This window comes from Balaenoptera borealis, assembly GCF_965194805.1.
Source record: "Balaenoptera borealis genome assembly, chromosome: 2".
NCBI classification, from domain to species: domain Eukaryota; kingdom Metazoa; phylum Chordata; class Mammalia; order Artiodactyla; family Balaenopteridae; genus Balaenoptera; species Balaenoptera borealis.
In genome coordinates this window covers 180,104,506-180,123,846 of record NC_138867.1, presented here as the reverse complement: position 1 = coordinate 180,123,846, position 19,341 = coordinate 180,104,506, and the positions used below count along the sequence as shown (strand labels likewise).

The 19,341-nt window shown below is 43.9% G+C and overlaps 1 protein-coding gene across 6 annotated transcripts in view; it reads left to right on the top strand.

Annotated features, from left to right (window-relative positions):
* Positions 1-21: 21 nt before the first annotated feature.
* Positions 22-19,341, top strand: part of ADGRE1 (adhesion G protein-coupled receptor E1) — a 48,779-nt gene continuing 29,459 nt past the window's right edge. For 2 of the 6 annotated variants that reach the window (XM_082379829.1, XM_082379825.1), the window contains exons 1-5: positions 51-3,398; positions 7,088-7,120; positions 11,390-11,536; positions 15,197-15,595; positions 17,274-17,420. In XM_082379829.1, the coding sequence (XP_082235955.1) occupies positions 3,299-3,398; positions 7,088-7,120; positions 11,390-11,536; positions 15,197-15,595; positions 17,274-17,420 (826 nt within the window). In that variant the 5' untranslated portion in view covers positions 51-3,298. Of the gene's footprint in view, positions 3,399-6,249; positions 7,121-11,389; positions 11,537-15,196; positions 15,596-17,273; positions 17,421-19,341 lie in introns of those variants that run through there. The other 4 variants (XM_082379830.1, XM_082379826.1, XM_082379828.1 and 1 more) reach the window with 4 other exon arrangements.

Below are 19,341 nucleotides of genomic sequence, written 5' to 3'. Positions count from 1 at the left end.
GAGCAATTCTGGCTCTGCCCTTCCCCTCTCCCCACACCCCCTGTTACTGAAAACCCCGGGAACAGCGAGAAAGTGCTCTTCACTGAATGACAGAACCTGCACGATGTGGAGCTTCCGTTTTCTCCTCTTTTGGGGTGCGTATGAACCTGAATAGGGGGTCTGGGGAGAGCCTGCACTGGAAATAGACTGTAAGGAAAAGGGAGGGCCTCGACCGTCCAGCCAAGAGATCATAATTCTAGGCTGGACACTGCAAACATCTTCACTGGGGAACCTTTGACCAAAATCAGTCGGCTCAGGGAATTCATCTGTCAAGGAAGAGTTTCGTTATAGTCATTCAGTTGACATGTATTTCCTGAGTACCCACTGTATGCTGGGTGCTGTTTTAGGCACTGAGAATAGAGCAGTGAACAAACAGACAAGGTTACTGCCCCTGTGAGGCTGACATACCGGCGGGAGGAGATACGAAGAAAGGAAGCCACTAGCAACCTCCCAAGTAGCACCGTTCTAAGTTCCTCAAATAGAGAATGTATTCAATCTACACTAAATGCCTCTGATATTGGGTCATTAATAGTCCCATTTTCTCAGGGTAGTGGGATTGCTGGGTCATATGGTAGTTCCATTTTTAGTTTTTCAAGGAACCTCCATACTGTTCTCCATAGTGGCTGTATCAATTTACATTCCACCAACAGTGCAAGAGGGTTCCCTTTTCTCCACACTCTCTCCAGTATTTATTGTTTGTAGATTTTTTGATGATGGCCATTCTGACCGGTGTGAGGTGATACCTCATTGTAGTTTTGATTTACATTTCTCTAATAATTAGTGATGTTGAGCATCTTTTCATGTGCTTCTTGGCCATATGTATGTCTTCTTTGGAGAAATGTCTATTTAGGTCTTCTGCCCATGTTTTGATTGGGTTGTTTGTTTTTTTGATATTGAGCTGTATGAGCTGTTTGTATATTTTGAAGATTAATCCCTTGTCAGCTGCTTCATTTGCAAATATTTTCTCCGATTCTGAGGGTTGTCTTTTTGTCTTGTTTATGGTGTCCTTTGCTGTGTAAAAGCTTTTAAGTTTCATTAGGTCCCATTTGTTTATTCTTGTTTTTACTTTCAAAATTGGGTCATTTGTAGAGACGTGGATGGACCTAGAGACTGTCATACAGAGTGAAGTAAGTCAGAAAGAGAAAAACAAATATCGTATATTAGCGCATGTATGTGGAATCTAGAAAAATGGTACAGATGAACCTATTTGCAAAGCAGAAATAGAGACACAGACGTAGAGAACAAACGTATGGACACCAAGGGGTGGAAAGGGTGGGGGTGGGATGAATGGGGAGATTGGGTTTGACAGATATACACTACTGTGTATAAAATAGATAACTAATGAGAACACTCTGCATAGCACAGGGAACCCTACTCAGTGCTCTGTGGTGACCTAAATGGGAAGGAAATCCAAAAAAGAGGGGATATATGTATACATATAGCTGATTCACTTCGCTGTACAGCAGAAACTAACAACATTGTAAAGCAACTATACCCCAATTAAAATAAAATAGTCCCATTTTACAGAGGAGAAAAATGAGGCAAAAGAGATTAAATAACTTGCCCAAGACCACTTAGCTAGTAAGGGGTAGAGCTAGGATTTAAAAACAGGCATCCTGGATCCAGAGTCTGTACATCTCTAAACTATGCTGCTCCAAATAACAAATAAACAAAAGCATTTCAGGGAGTGGCAAGCGCTATGAAAAAAATTGTCCTAGAGTGTGACTGGCGGTTACGTAGAAGAGGGAAGTCAGGGGAAGGTATTTCTGAAGAAGTGTTGTTTGTGCTGAGGCCTGAACAATGAGATGGAGCCATCCTGTCTGTTCTCTTAATTTTTTTTTTCTTCAGGTGTCAGTTTTTCTTGGTTTTGCTTATCTTTCATGTCATGGTTTCCCTCACGGGTCTCGTGAGGTTTGGTCTTTGGTTCAAATCTAAGAATGGGGGACCTTATCTAAGCAACAAGCGTGGGTTTTCTCTGTGTTGTACATTGGATCCGTTTCCCTTATTTCACTGAGGAGAAAATTTGGTCACAAAGAGATTAAGTAACTTTCCCAAGGCCACGTAGTCTGTAATTGGTGAAGCCAGATTTTTAAGCCCAAGCATTTTGACCCTGGCGCTGGTATGCTTAAACACAATGTTCTGTTGCCTTTAAAATAATGAAAGAGCAAGAGAATTTCAGTTAGTGATAATAAGAAAGTTGGGAGTTTGGGTCTGTGGGACTTGTCGACTGGCATGTTTCATTAGAAGGAGCAGGTAATTTGTGGACCTCAAATGCTAAAATGCAGACTTGTTTCTTTGGGCTGTCAGCACTGGTGCTGGCCATTAGCACTCTATTCTGCCCTTAATAAGCAAAGAGTGGTGATGACGACATTGATGGTGGTGATGATACTGTTGGTGATACTGAAGATGAAGATAATATGATGATGATGATGGTGATTATGATACGATGTGATGATGGTGAGAGAGGAGCTAAATGCTGGGGGACTGCACTGCCTTTTAGATGTTAAAAAAATTGTCTTACCCTCCGATAAAAATTTAATACTACAGATATACTATACACTTATTTATATATTATATGTATATCTGTATGTGTCTTATACATGAAGAGTAAGATTTTTTTCATCTCTCCCCAAGAACCAAGTTTTGCTTTTGGGGGGAGATATCATTTCTTTTGAGAATGCATGTTTCAATGTATGGGGTTTTTTTTTTTTCTTCTAATATTTATTGGGATATAGTGGATTTACAATGTTGTGTTAATTTCAGGTGTACAACAAAGTGACTCTGCTATACATATACATATATCCACTCTTTTTTAGATTCTTTTCCAATATAGGCCATTACAAAATATTGAGTAAAGTTCCCTGGGCTATACAGTAGGTTCTTATTAGTTGTTTTTTTTTTTTTCTTTTTGGCCGTGCTGCGCGGCTTGCGGGATCTTAGTTCCCCGATGAGGGATCGAACCCATGTCACCTGCAGTGGAAGTGCGGAGTCCTAACCACTGGACCTCCAGGGAATTTCCTCAATGTATGTTTTTGAAAATCATCTGGAACTCTTTGTAAATGAAAAAAAAAATGAAGATAATACAAACAAAATGGAAAATGAAAATGAAGTGCAGAAAAGCAGGAATGGTGGCTGTGAAGGTTATATAACATAATGTAAGCTTGTCATTCACTTGGGGCTTTCATCTAAGCTCATCAAACCTGTTTCTCTGAGGCTACACCAAGAGTAATTTTTCAGGTTGAGTCCAAAGAGCTTCTTGATGGGTCATGGTGTTTTTTTCTTTTCTTTCTTCACAGGGTGTTGTGGTATATACACCTGGGGAATGTTCACATTACCCTCACTGGAACCAATGACAAGACGTAAGTTGGGGAATCTATATGCCCAGCATGGCGGGGAGGAGAATCTTCTGACCCAGGCAGCTGAGCCACAGGTGGACACTTGCCACAAACTAGTCCGTGGCTGAACAAGGGATAACATCCAGGTCTCCCGCTTCCCACCCAGGCTTTTTCTCTTGTGCCTTAAACTTGCTGTGTGACCTCAGGCAAGTCACACGACCTCTTTGATCTTCAGTTTCCTCAGCTGCGAGATACAGGTAACGAGGGTTCCTATGTCACAGGGATGTTGTGAAGCTTAAAACCAAAGAGGTAACGTTGTATACTACCTGGCGTGTGTGAGGAGAGCTTCATGAATGATGGGGCAGTGGAGATGGGGATGGGATTTATTTAAACTACAACTCAACGTGGGGGGAAAAAAGTGCATCTTTAGATGTTTCGTTCAGTATTCTCATCTTCCACACAAGCTCCTGCTGGATCCAGGAGGAGAAACATGGCCAGTTCTGTGTTCTCAGTGTCTCAGTTTCCTGGCTCAGCCTTATTTGGGAAACTCAGTCTTTATGGTACGAAGAGTTAATCTTTCAAATCTCCTCACCCTACTCTCGTTCCTCCTGAGATGGTGTGTGGGTGTTGGTGTAGGGGCAGCTTATGGCATCTTGCAGCAGTGAAGTGTGGGCTCTGAATGGGGCGTTTTGTCCACTGGGGGGAAAAAACATGGTAACAACTTGGAATAAACTAAATGTATGCTTACACCAGGGAATTGGCTGGATAAATTGTCGCATTTGTGAGACCAACCCAAGCTACTGTAACAAATAAACCCCAAACTGTCAGTGGCTTAAGAAAAAGAAATTTCATTCTTGTTTAAGAGTCCAATGAGGATATTTCTGGCTGGTGGGTGGTTTTCCTACATGTGGTGATTCAGGGACCCAGATGCTTTCTGTTTTGTGGCTCAGCCATACTGGTATCTCAGAGACTCTGCAGACAACGGCGAAGCCACATTATTAAAACCCAGGCTCGGCAGTGACACACGTCAACGGCCGTGCATGGTCACATGACCACACCTGGATGCAAGGTGAGCTGGGAAATGTAGTCCATGGCAGGGTAGTTGCCTCCTACTGTCAATTCTACACCATGGAAAGGAGAGTGTGAAGTTTTTGTTCGATCTTGGGCTACCTAGCTATCTCGGGCACAGTTAGAGCCCATGGATATAATGGAATGCTATACAGCTGATAAAAAGCTTAAGTTTGGTCATGTGAACTGACTTGGAAAGTTGCCCCAAACATTATTTTCTTAATTTTTTTAATTATAGAAATATTTAAACGTTCAAAGGTAGGGAGAATAATATAACAAACTCCCATGTACCCATTGCTCACCTTCAACACTTGGCAAATTTTGCTGCTCTTGGTTACAGGAGAAAGAAAGTAATAGTGGAGGGTGGGAGGGAGGGAGATGCAAGAGGGAGGAGATATGGGAACGTATGTATATGTATGGCTGATTCACTTTGTTATAGGGCAGAAACTAGCACACCACTGTAAAGCAAGTATACTCCAATAAAGATGTTAAAAAAATAAATAAATAAAATAAAATATTGCATATTTTAAAAAAAAGAGAAAGTAATAGTAGGACAGAGGTGTCCAAAAGAACTTTCTATGACAATGAACATGTTCTAGATCTACAGTAGTCACTAGTCAATGGAGCTACTGAGAACTTAAATGTGGCTACTGCAATTGAAGAATCAATGCTTCATTTTATTTAATTTTAATAGATTTCAGTGTAAACAGCCATATATGATTAGTAGCTACTGTGTTGGACAGCACAGCGGACTGTATGTTGCGTGATACCATTTGTGTTCAGAAAATTGTGTGAATTGATAAATTCATTTATATTTAATGTTATATTTACATGATTGAGTTTGTGAATAGGACCTAGCCTTGAAGGAGTCACTCTAAGCTTTTGACAGTAGTGACCCCTGGGTATAACGATGGGGCACAGGGAAATCTTCACTTTTAATTTTATATACTTCTGCATTGTTTGAATTTTTTTTACTATAATTATTACCTTCGTAAAAAAAGATAAAGACAAATGAAACAACAGATACACAGCACTATATATAAAATAGATAAGCAACAAGATCCTACTGTATAGCACAGGGAACTGTATTCAATATCTTGGAATAACCTATAATGGAAAAGAATCTGAAAAAGAATATATATATATATATATATATATATATATATATATATATATATATGTATATGAACTGAATCACTTTGCTGTACACCCGAAACTAATACAACATTGTAGATCAACTATACCTCAATAAAAAAAAAATTTTTAAAAACCCAAAGAAACAAAAATAAGGATCACCACCTGCTTTTGGTTAATTTCTATAGAAGCAGAGTTTGAGGTGAGGATTCTTGTGTGAGTAATTTATTAAGGAAGGGCTCTCAGGAGACACTTGTAGGGGAGGGAGGGAAGCAGGATTGGACAGGGGAAGAACTAGCCACTCAGAAGGTGTTTCAGGAGAGTTTCAGCCACAATCTGATCCCAGGGGGAGCTCTGGAGTGTGAATTACACCACAGAGGTTCACCTGCTCAGAGGCCATTACACTCCTGCATCTGTCAGGCAATACTTCTAGGCCAGCGAGACGTGGGGGGGGGGGGGCGGGGGGGGGATGCGATGCCAATCAGGTAAATTGGATGGGGGTAGGGCCGAGAGCGGCTGCTATCCCCCCTCCACCCATATTTTTAAAACTTTTTTTTTTTTGGCCTCACCGCGCAGCACGCGGGATCTTAGTTCCCTGACCAGGGATTAAACCCATGCCCCCTGCAGTGGAAGCGCGGAGTCTTAACCACTGGACTGTCAGGGAAGTCCCCCCTTTTTCTTAACTGTTTTTAAAAATTGAAGTATAGTTAATATTCAATGTTGTGTTAGTTTCAGGTGTCCAGCAAAGTGATTCAGTTTTATACACACACACACACACACACACACACACACGTGTATATATATTCTTTTTCAGATTCTTTTCCATTATAGGTTATTACAAGAAATTGAATATAGTTCCCTGTGCTATACAGTAGGTCCTTGCTGTTTACCTGTTTTATATATAGTAGTGTGTCTATGTTAATCCCAAACTCCTAATTTATCTCTTCCCCCCGCCACCTTTCCCCTTTGGTAACCATAAGTCTGTGTTCTATGTCTGAGTCTATTTCTCTTTTGTAAATAAGTTCATTTGTATCATTTTTTAAAAATTCCACATATAAGTGATATCATATGATATTTGTCTTTGATTTACTTCACTTAATTTGATAATCTCTAGGTCCATCCATGTTGCTGCAAATGCCATTATTTCATTCTTCTTTATAACCGAGTAATATTCCATTGTATGTGTATGTGTATATATATCTATCTCACATCTTCTTTATCCATTCATCTGTCCATGGACATTAGGTTGCTTCCATGTCTTGGCTCTTATAAAAAGTGCTTCCATGAACATTGGAATCCCATCCTTTCTTACTTGGCAAGGTGTGAAGAACTCGTGAGCTGATGGTGGTAAATCCCCAGGAAGAGGCTGGGTTTTCCTCTTCACATCCTCACTCCCTCTTTCATAACTCACCACTGTGATCATTGTTACCCACAGAGAAAGGGAACCTGGTTTGAAAGGATGGGTCATGGCCAGATCTCAAAGGGATCCATCGACTTCTCTTTCCTTGCAGGTGAGCGGACGCGGCGGTTGTCGACACATTTTGGTAAGAGACTCCCCCACCTTGGGCAAATGCCTCTGTCACTCGGTTTTGTCACCTGATTAATGACAACCCCTACCTAATGGAGTAAAGTAGTGATGACTCAGTTCCATGTGGAGTTGTTATGACGTGGGCTGTGGAGTCACGCTTCCTGGGTTCGAATCTTGGTTCCAGGGCTCATCGCCATGGGGACCTCGGGTATCTCGGTAAATTACCCAAGGCTTCAGTTCCATGAAAATGAGTGAGGGGAGTTAATCCCACAGGGGTTTAATGAGGGTGGAATGAGGGAAGATATAGGCAGTGCTTAGTCGATACTTGGAACATAGTAAGTGCTCAATTATGTTAGCCCTCTTCCTACTCCTCCTCCCCCTTTCCCCTCCCCTCCCCCTCCCCCTTTCCCCTCCTCCTCCCCCTTTCCCCTCCCCCTCCCCCTTTCCCCCTCCCCTCCCCCTCCCCTCCCCTCCCCCTTCCCCTCCCCCTTCCCCTTCCTTCCCCTTTCCCCTCCCCCTCCCCCTTTCCCCTCCCCCTCCCCCTTTCCACTCCCTCTCCCTCCTCTTCATCCTCCTCCTCCCTCTTCTCCTCTCCCTTCTTCCTCCCCTCCCTCTTCTTCCTCCCTGTCCCCCTCTTCCTTCCCCCCTTCCTCCTCTCTCTCCTCCTCCAAGCATCACAAATTAACTGGTTCTTCTTGGCTCAGCTGCAGCTGCGCCAAAGCTGGTAGCCAGTGGTGGAGCACAGCCAGGAGGATGAGCTGGTCTCCCCCCTAACATCCGTCCACTCTGCTTGGCTCTCTCTTGCATTCTGACTCGTGGTGTGACCTGGGAACGGTTTTACAAACTCTCTTGGGCCTCCCTTTCCACATCTGTAGAAAGGAGTCCTAACGTTTACCTTGAAGTATGGTGACCCACTATCCTGGCTTGCCCCAGACTGGAGGGAAGGGGTGTTTCCCAGGATGCTGGACTTTGAGTGCTAACACCAGGAAAGTCGTGGGAAAACCAGGATGGCTTGGTCATCTCGCCTCAAAGCATTATCGTAAGACTGCAGAACATCTAAGGGAGGGGCTCAGCACATGGAAGACACCTAGGAAATGGTAGTTGTAGTTAATATTTTTTAAAGTCTCTTTGCCTCCTTGAGTCTCATTTTCTATGTTGGTCAATTAAGTGACCATCTATTAAGATGTTTTGCTCACGGTTGAGGATCATGTGTATGTCTCAGTTGGATGGTTGACGTGGCTTCTGCCCTGGTCTCCTGTTTCCTTGCCCTTCTAAGAATGGCCAGAGGGCGCCTGTGAGCCCCTGAGTCAGGTCCCGCCCCACCTCTGCCCACAGCCCTCCAGGGCTCCCTCCTCCCTCAGGGCAAAAGTCTGAGTCCTCCCTGCTGCACACAAAGTCCTGCATGACCTGCCCTGTCTCCTCCCTGCCCTCCCCTCCTCCCTCTCTCTCCCTTGCTCACTCTGCTCCAGCCACCCGGGTTTCTTTGCTGTTCCTGCAACACGCCAGGCACTGTCCTGCCCCAGGGCCTTTGCATGTGCTGTTCCTTCTGCCTGGAATCTTTTGCTCCCTATATATACATGGCTTCCTCCCTCACCTTCTGTATGCTTCAGCTCATGAGTTATCTTCTCAGTGATTACCCTATTTTTGACATTGTATGCCTCATCAGATTATCATCTCCGTGAAGGTGGGGAATTTTGTATGTCTTGTTCCTCTGCTGAATCCACAGGGCTTAGAATATTGCCTGGCATATAGTAGGTGTTTGTATTTGTCAGGGTTATCCAGCGAAACAGAATCAATAGAATGGATAGCTACATATAAGTATACGTAAATATTTATTGTAAGGAATTGGCTCACACGATTCTGACAAGTCTCAAGATCTGCAGGCCAGAAAGAATTTGGAGAACTGAGCAAAGGTGAGTGTGGCTGGTGGGACCAGGTAGAAGATGAGCCAGAGAAGCTGGCAGGTGGCCGGTCACACAGGACCGTGTTGCTATTCTGGTTTGGGGTGGATTTGAGTCCTGAGAGATTGAGCTAGAGGAAGAAAGAAAGTAATGGGAAACTCAGAGTTGAGAGATCACAAATGGTAATACACAGTAAATCTGCAAAAAGAAATGTTGCCTTTGTAGAAGAAAGAAGAAGCTGGAAATGAGAAGAGAGTTACAATCTGAGGCATAGGGCAGGGAAGGGAAATAAACAAGGCAGAGTGCAGGCAGCTAAGAGTCTGGCTCTCAAGACCTTAGTAATGAAAATCTGTCCCTTTAGTTTTTGCAGCACTTTATAAAGAGCTTTCCCGTGATTTCGCATCCCACTAATAAGATGGGGGCACTTTTGTTGACTTCTCTCTTTCTATTACATCCCACATCCAATCCATCGGCAAATGCCGTTAGCATTACCTTCTGAATAAACCCAGAATCTTATGCGCGCCACTGTTCCCACCTGGGCTGTATCCACCATCATCGCTCACCTGGACAAGTGCAGTTGCTTCCTACCTGGTCATCCTACCTCTGCTCCGATACAGTTCATCCTCCAACCAGTGGCCAGAAGGATCATGTTAAAACCTAAGTGATGCTGTATTCCTCCTCTGCTCAAACTCTCCCATGGCTCCCATCTGTCTCTGATAAAAAGCTGAAGTCTTACAATGGTCCAGCAGTTCCTACATGATTTTGTCATATCACCTCCTCCTACGCACCCGTCATCGACTCTGCTCCAGCCACACCCGTCTTGTAATTCCATGACATCACTAGGCATGGTCCTGCCACAGGACCTTTGCACTTGCTGTTTCCTCTGCCTTAAATAGTTTCATAGCTCACTCACTCAGCTCCCTTAGGTCTTTGCTCAGATGTTACCTTCTCAGTGAGGTCTTCATTACCGAGCACCCACTATGCACTCGGGACACAGCAGTAAGTGAGACAGACACAAACCCCTGCCTTCTGGGAGCTCCCAGTCCGTCAGGACAACAGACTTGAAACAACCAATTGCAAAAGTTTTTGCGTAGAATTGTCTTAGAAATTGCCTGAAGATTTATTGCGTTTCCAGCCAGACCCACCTCTTCTTGCCTAGCAGTAGTGAAAACCACGCGCTTTGGATTTTGACAGGCCTGCTGCCGCCTCTCACCAGCTGTGTGTCCTTGGGCAAGTCACTGAACATCTCTGACCCTCAGTTTTCCACAGCTGTATAATGGGAACTGGATTCGTTTTCTGTGGCTGCCTTAACAAATCCCCATAGACTTGGTGGATTAAAATAACAAAAACATTATCTTACGGCTCTGGAGGTCAGAAGTCCGAAATGGGTCCTACTGGGCTAAAATCAAGATGTCAGCAGGGGCTGCAATAAAATCAGTTGCAGGGCTGTAATGTTCGCTCATAACTCTTCTGTCTAGAGCTCTGATGCTCATTCAGGGACTTGTTAAAAATGCAGAATCTTAGGTCCATCCCGAGACCCGAATCAGCATCTGATTTCCCAAGATCTCTTGGGGATCCCAGATGAGGCAGATGCTACTGGTCTGTGGACCCCACTTGGAGTAGCAAGTATCCAGGGCAGCGCTTCTCATACTTTCATGTGCACACAAATCACCTGAGGATCTTGCTCAGATGCAGCTTGTGATTTAGTAGGTTGGTGGCGGGGCCTGGGATTTTGCATGTCCATCAAACTGCCAATCAATGCTGCTGCTGCTGCTGGTCTGTGGACCACACTTGGAGCAGCAAGGGTCTGGGGTCTATAAGGTCCTTCACTGAGCTCCCTTGGTGGCTGTATCAGTTTCCCAGGGCTGATGAAATTACCACAAACCAGGTGGCTTAAAACAACAGAAATGTATCCTCTCACAGTTCTGGAGGCCAGAAGTCTGAAATCAAGGTGCTTTCTCTGAAGGCTGTAGGGGAGAATCTATTCCAAGCTCTCCTAGCTTCTGGTGTTGCTGGTCAGGCTTGGTGGTCCTTGGCTTGTAGATGCATCCTTCTGATCTCTGCCTCCATCATCACGTGCTGTTCTCCCTGTCTCTGTGCCTTGCTTCTTGTGCTTAGAAAGACACCAGTCATATCAGATTAAAGGACCACCCTGCTCCAGTATAATCTCATCTTAATTTAGGTCTTAATTACATTCACAAAGACTCTATTTCCAAATAAGATCACATTCTCAGGGACCAGTGTTTAGGACTTCAATAACTTCAACATTTTGGGGAGGGGGGACACAATTCAACCCATAACAGTCACCTTCCTTCTCTTGCGCTGGCTTCCCTTGCAGCCCCACTCGGTGCTCTAACCCAAATCCTTTCTTCTCCATTGCCTAGATACGAATGGATGTGCAGATACCACCATGTGTCCGGCGTACGCAACCTGCACCAACACTTCAACAAGTTACTACTGTACTTGCAAAAAAGGCTTCCTGTCCAGCAATGGACTGAAAAAGTTCAGGGACCCACGAGTGGAATGCAAAGGTGAGTTCATGCCCCCTCAAAATCCCCTAGCATTTGGTTGGAAAATCAGCTGGAAGCTGGTTGGGCAGCAGATGTAGGCACTTTTTCTTTTTTCCCAAGCGTTATTTCCTCCCTCCTTCCCGCCCTGTCTCTCCCTTTCTTCCTTCCTTCCTTCCTTCCTTTCTTTCTTTTCTTTCTTTCTTTCTTTCTTTCTTTCTTTCTTTCTTTCTTTCTTTCTTTCTTTCTTTCTTTCTTTTCTTTCTTAATCCCTTCCTTCCTTCCTCCCTCCCTCCCTCCCTCCCCCTCCCCACCCCTCACTCTCCCTCTCTCTCTCTCTCTCTCTCTTTCTTTCTTTCTGTTCCTGGTCACAAAAACCTCCAATGATTAGAGACAAGTGTTAGAATAAAAAGAACAAAATTATGTTATTTGTCAATATCCAGAAATAACCACTGATTTCCTTCTGGTCGCCTCTCCATGCAAATCACAAGAATTTCTGCATGTATTGAGTGCCAGGCCCTGTGTGAAGGGCTTTATGTGCATTTTCACATTACGTCAAGTGTAGTCGTTGTGATGATCTCCACCATACAGGTGAGAAGACCGAGGCTTGGAGAACTGAAATGACTTCTTTAGGATCAGTCAAACTGGAATTCAAACCCAGGTCTTTTTGAGTGTAACAGCGATCTCTCAACCACTTACCTATTTGCCACAGTCCAGTTGTGAAGCGTTGGGAAATTGTATTTAATCTCTCTAAGCCTCACTATTTCCATCTGTAAAGTGGGAGTATAAGAGTACCTACATTAAAGGATATTTGAGATTATATGCAGTAGTGTATGCAGTGTGCTAGGCACATGTACAGTCCCAAGAGCTACTATTAACATAAATAATAGAAACTAAAATAATTCCCAGAATAAGCTAAGTTTTTGGTTTTTAGTCCTTATATTTAGACCCAAACTCTCCTCTTGACTGTAAAGATCTGACTATGCCTCTGACATAGTTTGCAGGGGTCTGCAAACTTTTTCTGTAAGGGGTCAGATAGTAAATATTTTGGAGGTTGCTGGCTGAATGATCTCTCTTGACTACTTAGTACTCCAGCTGTAGTGCAAAAGCAGCCATAGATGATACATAAATAAATGAGTGGGGCTGTGTTCTAATAAAACTTTATTTATACAAACAGGTGGCAGGCTGGATTTGACTTATGGGCTGTAAATCATTTGCTGAGCTCTGAACAAGAGAACTGATTTGTATTATTATAGTTCCCAGGGAGCCCCAAACATACTTTTTATTAATTTTTTTAAAATTTTTGGCTGTGTTGGGTCTTCGTTTCTGTGCGAGGGCTTTCTCTAGTTGTGGCAAGCGGGGGCCACTCTTCATCGCGGTGCGCGGGCCTCTCACTATCGTGGCCTCTCTTGTTGCGGAGCACAGGCTCCAGACGCGCAGGCTCAGCAGTTGTGGCTCACGGGCCTAGTTGCTCCACGGCATGTGGGATCTTCCCAGACCAGGGCTCGAACCCGTGTCCCCTGCATTGGCAGGCAGATTCTCAACCACTGCGCCACCAGGGAAGCCCCAAGCATACTTTTTAAAAAAATTATTTTTTATTGAAGTGTAGTTGATTTACAATGTTGTGTTAGTTTCTGCTGTACAGCAAAATGATTCAGTTATATATATGTATATATATGTATATGTGTGTCTGTGTATATGTGTGTGTGTGTATATATATATATTTTTCAGATTCTTTTCCATTATCGTTTATTACAGGATATTGAATATATTTCCCTGTGCTGTACAGTAGGACCTTGTTGTTTATCCATCCTATGTGCAATACTTTGCATCTGCTAATCCCAAACTCACATTCCATCCTCCCCTCCACTCCCTTGGCAATGACAAGTCTGTTCTCTATGTCTGGGAGTCTATTTCTGGCTTGGAAATAAATTCATTTGTGTCATATTTTAGATTCCACATAAAAGTGGTATCATACGGTATTCGTTTTTCTCTGTCTGACTTCACACAGTATGATAATCTCTAGGTACATCCACATGTTGCAAATGGCATTATTTCATTCTTTATCATGGCTGAGTAATATTCCGTTGTACATATGGACCACATCTTCTTTATCCATTCATCTGTTTATGGACATTTTGGTTGCTTCCATGTCTTGGCTACTGTAAACAGTGCTGCTATGAATATTGGGGTGCATGTATCTTTTCAAATTATGATTTTGTCCAGATATATGCCCAGGAGTGGAATTGCTGGATCATATGGTAACTCTATTTTTAGTTTTTAAGAGGAACTGCCATACTGTTCTCCATAGTGGCAGCAGTGATTTACATTCCCACCAACAATGTAGGAGGGTTCCCCTTTCTCCACACCCTCTCCAGCCTTTGTTGTTTGTAGACTTTTTATGATGGCCATTCTGACTGGTGTGAGGTGGTACCTCATTGTAGTTTTGGTTTGCATTTCTCAAATAATTAGTGATGTTGAGCATCTTTTCATTGGCCATCTGTACAAACATACTTTTTAAAATCTTTAGGCTACAGTTCATGGGTTATTCAGTAAGCACAGTAGTCTTGTTGGTCCCTTGTTTTTAAATAAGGGGTGAGAGCATCATTCCCCGTCTACAAAATTGTAGATACTACAGCAAGGATCTTGTCTGCTCTATGTCTTTGACCTGTGGTACCTAACACATTGTGAATATTTGATAGATATTTGTCAAATGAAGGACCATGCTACCTTATTCTTTATGTCAACTCCAGACCTAATCACCCTGCAATTGATGGACACTAGGTCTTTCTAATGTTTCATTACTTAAAGCTGGAACGAACATTCCTATGATCTTATCTTGATATATAGTGGCAGGTACAGATTTCTCTCTAGGAGAGGCACAGTTTGCTGGGACGGAGCTATAGGATACTTGCCTTTAAGTTCTATTTGCACGACAAGTGCATCGTAAGTGTTTATTTAGGGTGACTTGACAGAGTAGGGCTGAAGGAGATTAGGGGAGGACCACCCCATGGTACCATGACTGCACAATTCTATGGGTGCTTCAATGAGTAAACACCTAGAGGTGGGTTTGGGAACTGTTCTGGTTATCTATTGCTGGGGAGCAGCAAACTTTGTGTATTAAAACACCAGCAATCATTTATCTTGCTCATGAATGAATCTTCCATTTGGACTGAGTTTGCTGAGGATGACTTGACTTTGTTCTACATGTCGTTAGTTGAGTCGGCTCAACTGGGGGCTAGAGGATCCAATTTGCAGGGGGCTCACTCAGAAGGCTGGCAAGCTGGTGCTGGCTGTTGGCTGGCTGCTCTGCCAGGGCTGTGGGCTGGAGGTCTTAGTTCCTCTCCACGTGGGCTGCTTTTTCATGGCTGGTTGAGTTTCCTCACAGTGTGGTAGCTGAGTCAAGCATGAGCATCTCAAGAGAACAAGGTGGAAGTGTGTGACATTTTTATGACTTACATGGTATATTTAGGACCTAGTGTCACCACCACCATAGTCACAAGCATGCTCAGATTCAAGGGGAGGAAATATAGACCCCAGGGCTTGATGGAGGGAATACCAATGAAAGGGCATTGAATTAAGGGCATATGGGATCGAAGACATTGTTTCAACCAGCTTTGGAAAATACAAAGTGTTTCACAAGATGAAGAAAATTTGTAACACTCTGACTCTTTTTCTCTCCAGATATAGATGAATGTTCTCAAAGCCACCCACCATGTGGTCCTAACTCAATCTGCAGAAACCTGCCAGGGAGGTATAAGTGCAACTGTTTGCCTGGTTTCTCTTCTCCCACTGGAAATAACTGGAACCCAGGAAAGCCAGGTCATTTCACCTGTACAGGTAATGCGCTCAGGATCTCAGGCATGCGTCTTTGGTGGACAGCTCCTATTGAGTTCGGTACCTGTGTTTCTAACCATAGACACCTAATCTTTTGTCTCTCCAATGTCCTCCACTGCTCCTCAGACATTAATGAATGCCTCTACAGTGGGGTCTGCCCAGAGCACTCTGAGTGTACCAACTCTTTGGGAAGCTACAGGTGCAGCTGCCAAGTTGGATTCACCTCTAACAACTCCATCTGTGAAGGTATAGAGAACCTGATCTTCTTTACCTACTCGATTAATTAAGAACTTCATATAGTGATCCTATGTGGCAGGGATTATGATCCTCATTTTAGAAATAATCCAGTCGAGGCTCAGAGAGGTAAAGTCATTTGTCCAAGAATACACAGCTATTAAGAAGAAGAACCTGAATTTGAACTCCCGTTGAGGGCCTACTATGAGTTAAGCAGTGGGTCAGGCAGTATTTGAGAGTAACGGGGAGCTCTATCCTTAGAGTGATTCACTCACCACCCTGTGGGGGGGAGATATTGACAACGTCTGGAGACATTTCTGGTTGTCACAACTGGTGGTGGAGGCGAGTGGTTTGTGTTACTGTCAACTGGTGGGTAGAGACCAGAGATCCTGCTGAACATCCTCCAATGCACAGAAAAGCCTCCCCACAGCCGAGAATGATCTGGTCCGAAGTGTCAGTAGCGCTGAGATAAACTCTATCCTGGGGAGAGCTCAGACCCAAACTTCAGAACTTTTCCCTGAAAGGTATTTGAATGAAGACCTGAGAGTTATTCTTGATCCTCCCTCCCCTTCCATATTAAATCAGTCATCATGTCGTTGGGCAAAATTCCTGCTAAATATGTCTTGAATCTCTTCACTCTTTTCCATCCTTGGTTTAGGTTTCATCATTATTGCAACAGCCTCCTCACTAGTCTCTCCCTTTTTCTAGTGTTGGTCCCTTGAATCTATCCTCTGCACTGCAGCCAGAATATTCTCACCAAGAGACAAGGGCCCCATCTTCCTGAGTTTGCTGCAGCACTATTATTTATTTAAAGGGAGGGTGACTCTATCAAGCAAGGCATGGAGTGATCAAGCCCTCGACATACCCCCTTGGTTTGGAGTTAGAGACATTTGAAGTCATGTCTGACTTTTCTGATCTATTTGTAGCAGTTAGCTATTGCTGAGTAACAAATCATCCCAGAAGTTGGTGGTTAAAACAACCACCATTTGTTTAGTTCTGGATTCCACATGTTGGCAGTTTATGTTGGGCTCTGCTGATCAGTTCTTTGGGTCTCCACTGGGCTTGTTCATGTGTTTGTGGACAGCTGTGGGTCAGCTTTGCTGATCTTGGCTGGGCTGTCTCACATATTTGGGGCTCATCTGGGATGATCCAACTCTCTTGCACCTTGTCTTTTTTTTCTTTTTTTTAAAATTAACTTGGGGTTTGTTCATATGGCAGAGGCAAGGGGTCCAAAGTATGAGCAGAAGCAAGTAAGTTTCTCGAGGTCTAAGTTTGGAACTGGCACCACATTGCTTCTGCCATATTTATTGACCAATGCAAGTCATAGAGCCAGCTACAGTCAAGGGCTGGGGAAACAAACTCCACATCTTAAAGAGAGGAGTGGCAATGTCACATGGTACGGCACAAACCTCATCCGAAGTTGTGGACACAGGGAGGAGTAAAGGATGACAGCCATTTCTGCAATCTATGATCATTGTGGCTTGAGACTATTTGCCACCCTTTTGCTTGCATACGGTTGACCAGCATTATTCTCAAGACCATGCTTACCTACAAGGACGTTAGAGAGAAGGGAAAGTCTGGGTGTTGGGGAGCATCAGGTGGAGAACAGGTGGAGTGAATCTCCTGGTTGCAGTCTCCTGTCCTCGGTGCTTCCTCTGCCTTGACCGGAGTTTCCATTTCCACTCACCAGATGTGGACGAATGTGCTGATCCCAGAACTTGCCCAGAGCATTCAAGTTGCCACAACAGTCTTGGAAGCTACTCTTGTGTCTGCAACCCAGGATTTGAATCCAGCAGGGGAAAGATGAGTTTCCAGGGCCTGGGAGAGACTTGTGAAGGTAGGTTCATGGGTCTCTTGGGGAATCAAGTCCAATCTGTTTGCAAAGACAGCAGTGGTGGGGGAGGATTTGAGGTGGGTCTCAGCTGAATTCAAAGCCCTCATCTGCAAAGCTGAAGCCAATAATCATTCATTCATTCATGCATTCATTCAACAAACACTTCCTGAACACCTACTACATGCCAAGCACTCTTCTAGGGATGGAGGATACAGCAGTGTGTAATGCAGGCAAAAGTACTTTTTCTCATGGAACTTATCATCCAGTGTGGGGAGAGATAGGGAGAAAACAAAGTACGTTCATGGACATATTGTGGGTCAGGGATAGTTAAAGGAGATGAAGACAAAGAAGGCAGGACAGGTGAGTAGGGAGTACTCGAGGGTGAAGTTGTAGTTTTAATAGCGTGGTAGGGAAAGGCCATGCTGAGAAGTTGATATTTGAGAAAAGACCTGAAGGGAGTGAGATACGGGTTATCTGGGGAAGGGTGTTCCAGGAGGGGGGAACAGCACGTACACAGTCCTGAAGGTAGGATCCCAGCCAAGGCACTAAGCTCTTCCATATATGTGCTCATTCAGTCGTCCCAACAACCTGATGCTATCAGTGGTACTTTATACCCATATTATAGATGAGGAAACTGAGCCTCCATTGTGGTGGAATCACCTCTCCCGAGGTCAGATAGAAAGGAAATAAGAGAGTCATGGTAGAACTATGCCTAGTGTGACTTCATACCTCAGCCACCATGATCTGCTGCCTCTGAATGAGGCTACACCTGCTGGTAACTCAGGGTGGGCTTGTGCAGGACAGATATCAATTTAATCACCAAATTTCCAGTCTCTGAGACTCAAGACAGCCTGGAAAGCTGTCATGTAAAAATTCCAGAGCCAGACAGAACCTGAATTTAAATCCCGGTTGTGCCTTTCACAAGCCATGTGACTTTGCACAATTTTGAAGCCTCAGTTTCCTCCTCTGAAAAATGGAAATATTAGTTTACACCTCACAGGGCTGCTGTGAGCCTTTGTTGAGTGGATGCATGTAAAGGATCTTCCTCATTGCCTGCCACAAAGAAAGCTCAACACGTTTGCCATTAACTTTTTATTTTAGTTAACGAATACTTAACATAGTACGTGCTCTGTCCCAGGTTCTGTTGTGAGTTTTTAAACATAATGTATCATCTTATGTAATCCTCTGAACAACACTATGGGGTGGGTTCTACGATTACTTCCATTTCACAGAGGAGGAAACGGAGACACACGGAGATGAATTCTCTTGTCCAGTGTATTAGTCAGCTCAGGCTGCCATAACAAAGTACCAGAGACTGGGGGGCTTAAACAATAGAGATTTATTATCTCACAGTTTTGGAGGCTGGAAGTCCAAGATCAAGGTGTCAGCATGGTAGGGTTCTGGAAACAGCTCTCTTCCTGGCTTGTACACAGCTGCCTTCTTGCTGTGTTCCCCCATGGCAGAGAGAGCTTTTGTGTTTCTTCTCCTTCTCCCTCTCCTCCTCCTCCTTCTTTTTCATAAGGGCACTAATCCCATCATGAGGATCCCACCTTCATGACCTCATCTAAACCTAATTATTTTCCACATCCAAATACCATCCCACTGGGGTGTAGGGCTTCAACTTATGAATTTGGGGGGGTGACGTAATTCACTCCATAGCACCCAGTAACATGCAGATTATAAGGGGGCAGAGCCAGGCTTTGAACTCCAGATGTCCATGCTCTCTACCCCTCCACTCTGATATAGTGATTTCTTGGAGAGGAATTGAGATTCATCAACGAGTTTGAGGCTGAGGGAACACAGGTGAGAGAGAATGAGCCTTTGTGAACCTACAGGTAATTGATGAATCCAGATCATGAATTATGAAGAGATTAGAAGGAAAGGATGAGCTCAGCTGGGAACAGACTCTCAGGGTCTTACATAG